This window comes from Anarrhichthys ocellatus, unplaced genomic scaffold (genome assembly GCF_004355925.1).
Source record: "Anarrhichthys ocellatus isolate YVR2014 unplaced genomic scaffold, GSC_Weel_1.0 scaffold52, whole genome shotgun sequence".
NCBI classification, from domain to species: Eukaryota; Metazoa; Chordata; class Actinopteri; order Perciformes; family Anarhichadidae; genus Anarrhichthys; species Anarrhichthys ocellatus.
Window position 1 is genome coordinate 644709 of NW_022280082.1, and position 10909 is coordinate 655617.

The 10909-nt window shown below is 40.5% G+C and overlaps 2 protein-coding genes across 6 annotated transcripts in view; one reads left to right on the top strand and one right to left on the bottom strand.

Moving 5' to 3' along the window:
* The window catches only part of LOC116396021 (structural maintenance of chromosomes protein 6), a 9352-nt gene extending 3539 nt beyond the window's left edge, over positions 1-5813 (bottom strand). Inside the window, exons 1-17 of one of the 5 annotated variants that reach the window (XM_031870358.1) lie at positions 5724-5813; positions 5237-5384; positions 4898-5027; positions 4712-4817; positions 4256-4392; positions 3724-3785; positions 3520-3600; positions 3340-3441; positions 2838-2957; positions 2595-2693; positions 2254-2400; positions 1943-2031; positions 1676-1840; positions 1089-1267; positions 645-846; positions 383-497; positions 48-208 (exon numbers count right to left, since the gene is read on the bottom strand). In XM_031870358.1, coding sequence (XP_031726218.1) covers positions 48-208; positions 383-497; positions 645-846; positions 1089-1267; positions 1676-1840; positions 1943-2031; positions 2254-2400; positions 2595-2693; positions 2838-2957; positions 3340-3441; positions 3520-3600; positions 3724-3785; positions 4256-4392; positions 4712-4817; positions 4898-5027; positions 5237-5365 — 2024 coding nt within the window. In that variant the 5' untranslated portion in view covers positions 5366-5384; positions 5724-5813. Of the gene's footprint in view, positions 1-47; positions 209-382; positions 498-644; positions 847-1088; positions 1268-1675; positions 1841-1942; positions 2032-2253; positions 2401-2594; positions 2694-2837; positions 2958-3339; positions 3442-3519; positions 3601-3723; positions 3786-4255; positions 4393-4711; positions 4818-4897; positions 5028-5236 lie in introns of all 5 variants that reach the window. The other 4 variants (XM_031870359.1, XM_031870357.1, XM_031870360.1 and 1 more) reach the window with 4 other exon arrangements.
* A 958-nt stretch (positions 5814-6771) lies between these two features.
* On the top strand, positions 6772-8217 carry tmem18 (transmembrane protein 18). Its single transcript, XM_031870432.1, has 5 exons — positions 6772-7029; positions 7177-7294; positions 7462-7516; positions 7639-7732; positions 7819-8217. Exons 1-5 carry the CDS (start codon positions 6937-6939, stop codon positions 7915-7917), a joined length of 459 nt encoding a protein of 152 aa, XP_031726292.1. The 5' UTR covers positions 6772-6936; the 3' UTR covers positions 7918-8217.
* Positions 8218-10909: the final 2692 nt, after the last annotated feature.

Here is a 10909-nt window from a genome sequence, read left to right on the forward strand (position 1 = left end):
CACACACACACACACACACACACACACACACACACACACACACACACCTGATCTCCTCCTCAACATCTCCCGAGAGGTAGTTGGCTCTGGTCTGCTCAGCAGTGTAACTCCGGTTGTTGAAGATCTGATCTCCGTCCCTGGAGAAGGCCTGGTTACAGTGCTGAGGAGGGTTTCTGGCCTGCATCACTCTCCGAGCATCTGTTCGATTCTACACCACGCATAAAGTGCACACGCAGCATAAAAAACAAAACTCATGTCACTGCACCTAATATGTTGTCCACAAGATGTTTTACAACTTAGTAGTCATTTACATCTAAAACAAATGATGGCTCATGAAAATGCTGAGTGGATAGTAACTTCAGCTACAGAGACAAGCAGTTACCTTAATGAGTAGAATGCTCTCAATCCCCCTTTGATCAATCAAGCAGTTGGCCACAACTGGGTCCTCAATTTCTAGAGCTTGAAGCACGGAGGGGTATTCAGGGTGATTGACGGCCCTGACAAGAAGACCAAAACCACCGTTGCTTAAGTGATACTTCATGCAAAATGTGTCCCTGAAGTAACAGACTAAAACTAACAGGTTTGATAACAGGTAATGCATTACCAAAACTGCACCAGCGTGTGAATATTGTCCATGAGCTCACCTCGATCTTGTATCGTGGACTCTTGAAAGAAAATTGCTGGTGATGATGGCAGGTCTCCGGCCAGTTGGGAACATTTTGGACATGAGGCCCTGCAGCACCTTCTCATCCTCGTGGTTATCACAAGTGAAGGCCTGCAGTTGCCCTTTAAGACAGACTTCGACAGACAAGGCTAGCTCTGGGTCCTTCAGGCTAATGAGGTAACCTGTAGAGGGGAAGGACATGTGAGAAGAGAAAGCAAGTTAGAGGAGCATTTTTCACAGACGTCACCTTTACAGGTTTTAAGGAAGAATACATCTATATTACATATTTATCTTATTACACTGCCAGGCATGGTCACATTGGGTGTCTCATTAAGCATGATTTTGTGATTCAATAGGGTGAGAAAGGAATCAGGCCTGGAACATACAAATGTTAACCAAAGCACAACTGGGCACCGAGTCTTACCCAGAGGTCCTCGAGGTTTGTGCTTTAACTGGCCCCTTCTGTGAGCTTCATGGATGGCGTTGAGGAGTGCAGGCATGTGCTCTCCAAAACGCCGCAGGCGATTGGACCGACTGCTCTCCATAGTCTGCAGGTTCCTTCTGTTGGCCTCAATGGACCTCTTGAGCACTTCCTGCTCTTTACTGAGGACAGAAGGGGGCGGGTGTTACTGTTTCAGATATTCCACTGCCTTAACAGACTAATTAATCTGTTTCTAATTGGGTTTATTTAGGACTGGCAGGGAGCTAATAATCTAAATTTCATTTTTAATTGGGGTTGGTCCACCCATCGATGTTTCAATGCCGAACTGCTGTAAGACTTATTAGGCCTATCTTGACTAAAATACCAGGGAATACCAAAATCTATTGTATTTATATTTAGAATTAATCATAAGCAATGACAGCACAGATATTTTCTTCTGATCCAATAACAATAATACATTCATTCCAGCTCAACTTCAACTGTCAAGCACAAAGTGGGGTTTCCTGAGCCAACCCTTTCTGATTCTGCGGACATTTATTTGTTGTCAAAGCCCAGTTTTAGTTCCCTACCCGATCTTTCCTTGCTCTTCCCTGGCACGGTTGCAGACATGCTGATACTGGTCAATCTGCTGGCTGAGAGTGGCGATCTGGTGACTCATGTTTTCGAGCTCGGCCTGCATCTGCTTCATACGCTCTGTCCTGGCCTGGCTTTCCGCTCCTGATGTCTGACTGATGCTACAGCAAAAATGGGAAGGAAGACAAAAAGCACACGGGAGTCAACAACAAAGTAAATACATGTATGAACACGGAGTACATGAAAACAAAACGAGGTCGTACCTCAGCTTGAGATCATTTATCCTCGAGGACAGCTGAACCTTGTCCTTTTCCAGGTCTCTCAGGTTGGCTTTGAATCTGTGCACAGTGACCTAGCTCAAACATATAATTGGATATTAGAAACACTGGTCAGTTACACAACAAGCATCACTAGAATAACCTTAATTGTATCTGACGAGATGAGCAGAAAGGAAGAACCAATACACTGCTTTATATTGTGGAAGACGTATTCAATTCACTTGCAGTACTCGTAATGTAAGTGACTGAACCAGTTGACGGTATTGTCTGGACTAACGCATCATCTGAACTCTGACCTCGCTAGACTTGAGAAGGGTATTTCGTCTCTGGGCCTCGGCCTTGAGCTCGGCACATTTGGGCTGTAGCTCCTGGACTTGCTGTGTGATCTCCTCCAAGTGTTCCTGGATCTGCCTGGATTTGCTCTCAGCCTCCTCGACCTTATTCTGTATTATTACATAAACACAGATCAAAGAAGCAAGGGGGGGTTAAAGGTTAGAGCATAGAAGAGGGCTATGCACAGAAAAGTGCAAAGTCGTGGTGTAAGTTATCAAACAGAAGCAGTTAATAAATTACTGGTGATTCTAAAAACACACTAAATACATAGATTTTATGAAGAATACTAAAAAAAGTTGCATACCTTCCATTCATCCACCTTCTCGTCATATTTCTCTGTCGAATGTCTGTCTGACTGCAGCTTCTCTTTCATTGGCTCTAACTCCTTCTCCATCTCAATCACCTGCAACAGCCTCAGTCATTAATATTTAGACAAATGATCTTAAAGCAGTTACTGCACTAACCCGTTTTCATAGGAACACGGGGGATTGGATGAAGGAGGATGGAATTCAAAATTGGGAGAAGAAATCGGAGAAAGTGATCTCACCAAAGCCCAAGCCATTTGCTTCTGCAAGTCCTCCAGTTTGGTGTGCATTTCATCCAAAGATGCCATGTTCTTGTAGCGGTCCTCTTTCTCCACGAATTTCCGCTTCAAGTCTTTCAAGCACTGAAACAGTAAAGTAATGATTGTGTATGGTCGTATAAAACATGGTTAAAAAAGAGGAATAGCTATGCTATCAAAGGATTAAACATTGGACCTATTTGAAGCCTTTAAATTGATTAACAGTATAGTTCTGCATCAATATAATTAATCCTGCAAGAACGTGATATGTTTTGGCCACAAGGGGGCAGTAGAAACTGCAATATCATCGCCTTTAAGCAGACAGTTGCTTATTACCGAGCAACATCATCATTCATTTAGAGTCGTCCTTGAATCCACACGGTGAACATCCAGGTCCAATATTGACTCTCGCAGAGCTCGTTTTTTTTGTCAAATATTGGTTTATAGCTGCTTACAATATGAATATGTCAGCCAAACAGATTCTTACTTCACTGTGTTGCTGAACTTTATCCTCTGTGACGTGTTTGGTGGTTTTGATGTAAACAAAGTCCTCTCTCATCTGCTCCAGCTGGGTAGCTTTCATAAAAAACTGTCAGAGGAATAAAATTATAAATCACAAAAACAAAAGAGAAAACATTCTTCCTTAAATGTGTTTGAATATAATCACCTTATATTTGTCCCCCTCTCCTTTAGAGTGGAGGAAGTATTTGCTCATCTCTTGAGTGAGGACTGACACGGGATTGTTTACCTTTGGAGGAAAGGTGATAATGAGTTCCTCTGACCAATACAACAGGTTTATATCACAGGATTACATTTAGTCGTGATGGAGATTAAACATCATTGTAATGTATGTGATATGCATAGCTCATACCTGTATGTTAAAATTGTCCAGGATAGACAACAGCTCTTCCTTTTTGGTTGAGACAAGTTGACCTATAAGAGGAAAAGAATATATACTTTTATTAATTGCTAATAACATAGATTCACGCAGCTATCAGAAGTAGTAATTTGCATAAATATTGTTAAACTTTCCTTTCTTTTTCCCTCTTGCTTTATGCTGCTTTTTGTCGTCATTGTGAACAGGAATACATTCATCATTGTTTAATCATTATAATAATTAAATTCCCTGAGCCCAACGTGACAAGAACAAATCGCTATATTTTACTATAATGTCCAGACATGGAAAAGCAGCAGATTTCCACATGTAAAAGACAGGAGCCACCAGTTGTTTACTTAAATGATGAATGCATTAACGAAATAGCTGCCAAAAATGTTCTGGCAGTTTAAAGTGTTTAACTTTTAAAATTACTACTTACATGTTATATATTGTTGTGGAAGCACAGTGTAGTAGTACTTTTACCAAAATACTTGGGGGGAGAAATGTATAGCTCTTCAGTCTTTACCTGATTTGCTCCTCAGCTTATAGGTTCTCAACCCCTCACGTGTGATTCTCAGGTCTACAATGATGGCTAGACCATACACCTCCGGTTTGTAAGCATCCCTTCCTTTGTTACGCAGCGTGATCGATACATCAGCAGAGCTGAGGAAAGAGTAACACGCATTAAATCTATAGCGATTACAAAAATGCAACTTTTAACACAAAAAATATTTGAGAATCCCACTCTCTCATAGTGAAAAGACAATAGATACTTGACACCTTGTTAAATTTGTAGCTCTAGCAAGCAAAGAAGCCTTCATGGAAGATACTTTTACACCAGAATTTCTTTAAGGTGAAGAGTGAGAAGAACTTGAAGGACAACATTCATGGAATGTGTGCCTGAACGGACAGAAACTTGAAGGCAACAACAACCTGCATGTCAAAAAGGATGTACATTACATGATGAGGTGCAAGGTCTAACCTTTCTCCTTCCTTCACAAAACCCTTGAGGGATAATCCTCTGTTTGTGGCATGTGCGTTCCCACCTAAGGCCACTATGAGAGCCGTCAGAACGGCACTCTTTCCACCTGTAAAACAAGCAGTTAGTGCACAGAAAACACTGAAATAACCAAAAGAACTAAATGAAAGAGAAGGAGGCTGCACTCACTTCCATTGTTGCCGACCACAAAGTTGACATTGGAACCAAAAGTGAAGGGGCCAAGGAGAGAGTGACACATGAAGTTCTTCAGTGTGATGGACTCCACGATCCCTGCATCGCTCACCACCTCACCGGCACACTGCACATAAACGCAGGTGAACCGTGCATGTCATTTAACGGTTACTTTACAATAATAATATATAGAAACGCTACTCGATAGTTCTCAGACTATCGAGTAGACTATTCTATTCTCAGAGAATCTGTTAAGACAAGACAGAGTAAAAGGGGAAATAGATGAGAATGTCCTTGCAGCAACAGGATGTTTCAGATACATTTGACAGCACATACCTGTCCATTCTGTAGAGGGTCTTCCTGGTCAACATCTTCATCTTCCACGTCCTCCTCCTCCTCCGCAGCAGCAGGTCTGACCCGTTTTTTGGGGTTGTCACTGACAGAGCTGCTTTTTCTCTTCGACATCTTGGTCACCTATCTTTACCTTATGGGTAGAAACGAAACTGAAAGCTCATAGTCTAAACCGCAGCTATTGTTCTCCAGCTTAATTGCTAGTTGTTGGTGTTTGTAATGTCTTTCGCAAACCGACAGTTGGAACAGTGGCCGCAGGCTATCGTTAAACGAAAACGAAAGTAACGTTAACGTTACATCAGGTTGGCCGTTACAAACTAACGTTAGCTTAGCTGGCTAACTGACGCTACATGCTAAACAGTTAGCAACTATTCAGCCAGCGAGCAGCGGAGTGTGTTGTGGTGTAGTTTGCGTCGTTGTAAGAATTAGCAAAGGACTGGCATGCTAGTTTATGGAGTGACTGCTTACCTACCGTAGTGAGAGGCAGCCGTAGACAACAACAGAGGCTTGGTGGGAGGAGGGCGGTCCATGGGACGACTGATCAAATTCGCGCCCAGTATTTCCCGGATAATCTCGCGTGGTTACACGAGTTCACGAGAACACAAATACTTTTGCGTCATACACATCAGACACCTATGATCATCGTACACGGTGCTTTAACTATGCTTAACAGTCGTACGTCACTGAAACTTGAGAAAGACAAGAACGCTCTAAATGTTTTTTATTTACTTGATAGCTTTAAGTTAATTTGAGATAGTCCTGCTGTTGTGATTGTTTTGGATTTATTTTTATCCACTTTGTGTTTGATTTGATTTTGATCTTGGCAGAAGTATTTTTTTTTTTTGATAGAGTCCATGTAAAGAGGCCTTTGTTATTTTCTCCCAAAAAAATCCTAACTCAGAATCAGCTTTATTGGCCATGTATGCATACTCCGGTTTTCACATTGCTCTCAACGTACATACATAGAATATACAAATAAACAAGAAAAATATTTTAAAAAACAAGGACAATAAAGACATCAAACAGAGAAACTAAGCACTAACATTTAACTACTATGTACAATATAAATTAGAAATAATAAAGTGGCAAAAGAGTGAAAACAATTGAATTGTGCTTAGAGCGCAGTCTTTTTGGTAAAACATAAGCAAGATACAAGTGTGTACTGTGGGAAAAAAACGTTAATACAGCATCTCTTCCTTAAATGCCACAGACACCAAGTTTGTAATATATATATATATATATATATATATATATATATATATATATATATAGAGAGAGAGAGAGAGAGAGAGAGAGAGAGAGAGAGAGAGAGAGAGAGAGATATATATACTTTATTCATCCTGCAAGGGGAAATTTGTTCGCTACAGCAGCAAAAAAATATATAATACTACAAATAGCTAAATACTGCAGTATTTTCAGGAGTGGGCTACTGAGCACATTCACTAAGGATTGATTTTTAAGGACGGCTCGACTATAAAAACGGCTTAAAAGATTATGAATACTGAGCATAGACTGTATATAAGAAGTGAGAATAAGCCCGAGGGTGGCTGTAATGTAACGTGGATTAGACTGCTGTAAAACCTCAACGAAGAAGAAGTCGCCTCTATGACGTCATTTTACTGCGACAAACCGCCTGGACTTTTTTTTACAGAACAAGCTTTAGGCTGAGCAGGATTTTTGTGAAAATGACGGACCAAAAAGCAGAGAATATTAGCTCTATCCCCATCGATGAGTTCAGCAATTTAAGAATCACATCCATATGGACGTTTCTCATGTCTGTAAGTTACATTTTATTATTTCTTATGTGTAAACGTTATGGTCATAGCTATCCCTGCTAATAGGCAGGTTACCTTTAAACCATCCACTTGGAGCAGTTATATGTCGATGACCGCTGCCCAATGTGTGCTTTTATTTACTGTTCTCAGGTGCAGTGGTCGGAGCCCTGGCTGATCGGGCTGTTGGTGTTTCATGTCGTGTGTTTGTTTCTGACCGTGGTGACGTGCAGATACTACAGAGCGCAGATTTGTCACTTCCTGCTCATGGGTAAGTGAATAAAAGAGAACTTAGCAGTGTGTGTCTGTTACCAGTAAAGACTGAATAAGATCTCAAAACTAGTTAACCGTCAGTAAATCCTGTAAACCTTGTTGGATTCGTTTAACAAGAGAATACAGCTGTGTTGTTTACTGACTGACATTATCTCTATGTTACAGTTGGCCTGGTGTATAGTGCTGAATATTTAAATGAGCTGGCAGCCATGAACTGGAGGTAAGACAATTGTTCAGCTACTTTCATGTGGTAAATAATATGTATGTAGAGGCTCTGTTGTTCAAAAACAGGACACATTCAGTCATTAAGAAGATTTCATGAAGCGTAATTCTTTTTTGCAGGTCCTTCTCTAATTTCCAGTACTTTGATTCCAAGGGCATGTTCATATCTTTGGTGTACTCTATTCCTCTTCTGCTGAATACAGTCATAATTGTGGTAAGCTTTATTGTTCATCCTCAACCTCCAAGTAAAATGTTAAAAATGCGACATGATACGTTAATGTTTGTGTTGTGCATTGACAGATGGTGTGGGTGTACAGGACATTTTACACTATGACTGAGCTGAAGACACTCCAGCTCAAGCGAAAGGCCCGCAGAGAGATGAGAGAGAAGAATGACTGATGTCTCTCCTTATGTCCAAATGGGCTCCATTTGGAGGTATTAAGAATCAGTGTCTCTGCCATGCTCATCCTGACTTTTGGAGGAAGAAGACAGATTCCTTCTTGTGACCATAAATAGATTGTTCGTTGATGTCGGTCAGGACTGGGGGTCTGTTTCTGGTAACGACTGTTGAAAAAAAAAATCCTGGCGAAATACTGTACACTATGATATACGAGGACCAAAGGACATTTACTGTTTTGTAATAATGTTGTTTTAAAGTTGTTGAAATGCACAAAGAAAGATAAAGGGTTTTTGAATGATTTGTATCTAACTGTTGATTTGCAGCTCTTAAGTTAGATTTAAGCACCCATTTTCAAGAAAGGCTAGTGTTCAGGCTCAATATACAAATCTGCTGGCCTCTTAGCCTGTTATGTTATTATGAATTATTATTAATTCAAATTATTGATTTAATACATTTGCATGGATTATCTGTGAATTAAATCTGCCAATGTTGTGGCTCTACTCCTCCAGAATAGACAGTAAGCAGAGATGTACGAGCACCAAAAGGCCTTCATAGACATTTTATTTTGAGAATAAGTAAAGCATTAAGTAAAACAAAACTACTGTACATTATACAATATATAATTCAAATCGGGTACAAATACACAAATGCCGGAAAATACACTGAAACTGCTACACAGTATGTCTGGAAAAAGTCAAGTTCAGTCATCCACATTAAGAAAGGTGTCTGCTTATGGCTGAACGCTGCAGCAAAATGTACAGGTTAAAAGTGAAACCTCTTTATGGTTTCAGTGAAGGCCTGAGGATGTTGTTGCACCACTAGAGAGCAGTATAAACTAGATGACATGAGACAGGTCCTGGTGGCCATAAGACATGTTCCTATGCAGACTTTTTCCTCAACTCACACTGTCTCTAAATGCATCTGATATACTGTATGTGGGTGTTCTTTTCTGCATTCATCTATCAGGACCCATTAAGTGTGGACATGACATCATGGGAAGTTATTAGATGACGAGGAGGAAAAGAAATGGATGTGTTGTAATGGTGCAGGTGGTGTGTGTGCGTGCATGCGTGTGGAGATTTGTCAAGGCTCCATCTCTTGTGTAGGACACATGTATTGCCCGTGAGATGCCCGCTTTATGTTACACTTTATTAGGTAGATCTCAACTAATGCAACCAGCTCAACTTATCTTGGCACTTGAGTCATGTCTAAATTAATAAGTATTAAAGCACCCAGACAAGTTCAGAAGTTTCTCTGTGAAACAAAAGATTGGCGTGGACACTACACTCTGAAATAAGTTGCAGCCAAAACCACTAGTTGATGTATCTCAGACATGGCTGCTTTCCTCTTGTTTGACATGTAAAATAGTACATTGCACAACATCCAGTCAGCTGCAGTCCTTTGGGGGAAACACTGTGGATGAAAGAAACTCACACCTGTGAGACAGAGAGTGACCATAGTGTTCAGGCTGAAAGGTGAACAGAACAGCAGGCGTGACAAAGATCGGGAAACGACGCCTTGAAGTGCATCTTAGAACAAACAACCCATTGAACCGGGAGGCAGATGAGCTGCGAGATCCATAACTATTAAGAACAAGTAGATGAAGTCTGATTGGGCAATTAATAATCAAGTTGGTCAACTGACAAGTGAAAAAACAAGTAAACCATCAGTAAAATGGATAAAGTTGTCAATGAATGTTGTGGACTGAGGCTGGTTATTGCATTAGGAATGTTACACCAGAGCTGTAAGAAACATTTTGAGATCCTTGCCCAGAAACTGACATGCTCATCAAAGATGAATCATGTCATGTCGTGTGAGCTGAAGCTGAGGTTCCCACAGGTCTTGTGCAGTCAAAACTTTACAGATGGGGAACTGTGGCATACAGAGTTATAGATGTGACATATATTAGTAGTGTCTGATCTGTACAAATGCAATCAATATAGTTTTATTTGTCACTTGTAATTACATAAGGTACATTTCCTGTAAAATGTAATCCCACCAGTTGCTGCAATAATGCGCATGGGGAGAGAAGGGTTGTAAATATTCTCTTGGCAGGATCGAGCACCGCCTATGTTCAAAAGAACCACTCTTTGCAGGGTTTTGCAGTCTAGTTTGGTGCTGATTCAGTAGCAGGCGGTGATGGTGCAGGAGTAGAAATTCCTCAGTATTTAAATGGATACCCAAATATCCTTGAGCGTCTCAGGTGAAACAGTCTCTGCCTTGTCTTTTTCTCGACTGAGTCAGTATGTAGCGCCCAGTTCAGGCCCTTAGAGATGCAAACACCAAGGTTCTTGAAGCTGTTTATCCTCTCCTCTGAGGACTCACTGATATTAGTAGTTCCTTCCCTTCTTCGAGCTGCACATAATCTGTTAAATTCCCTCAAATGACATCACGTGACGCAATAAACAAATGTAGAAGTTTTATGTATGAAAAGCATTTCAACTATTAACCTGCACGTCATCCTCACAGCTCACAAAGCTAAACCAAAACGTGATTTTTGTTTTACTCCATTTTAGAGAAGGTGAATAGGCAGATGTTGTATTGGCCAGAAACAGTTGTGCACTTTGAGTTTACATCTCGAGCACAGGAAGGAAATGAGCTCAAATTATGTTTTTGCTGTCTGCCACAATGTTCTCTCTCACTATTTCTATACAGTTTATGTTGGCTGCTGCTGTGGTGCTCAACATCTGTGGTGTATAATCTACTGGTGAAGTTATTTGGCAGGACTCTGTGTTTATTACAATGTTATGCAGTTTCAACCTCTTTTCCATAAATCCGGTTGTGAAAAATACCTTCTTGCACAGCAGCAGAGCTTAAATAAAGATGAACTTATAGCATTTTTCTCTTCCATACCAAGTCTAAATAGATTCCACAGTGTTAACAACAAACATTCATACTGTATGTTTCACTGTGCCAAAAGCTTTTTTTACATGAGATTTGAGATGAAAATATCATAATTAAAAAGGAAGTAGATTATTTTACCAGCCGCAA

What these genes read in the sequence shown, in the direction of transcription:
- tmem18 (XM_031870432.1), top strand. Translation starts at nt 6,937, where the DNA reads ATGACGGACCAAAAAGCAGAGAATATTAGCTCTATCCCCATCGATGAG. An exon ending in TATGGACGTTTCTCATGTCT is followed by an intron (nt 7,030 to 7,176) that starts GTAAGTTACATT and finishes TACTGTTCTCAG; the next exon opens with GTGCAGTGGTCGGAGCCCTG. An exon ending in TGAATACAGTCATAATTGTG is followed by an intron (nt 7,733 to 7,818) that starts GTAAGCTTTATT and finishes GTGCATTGACAG; the next exon opens with ATGGTGTGGGTGTACAGGAC.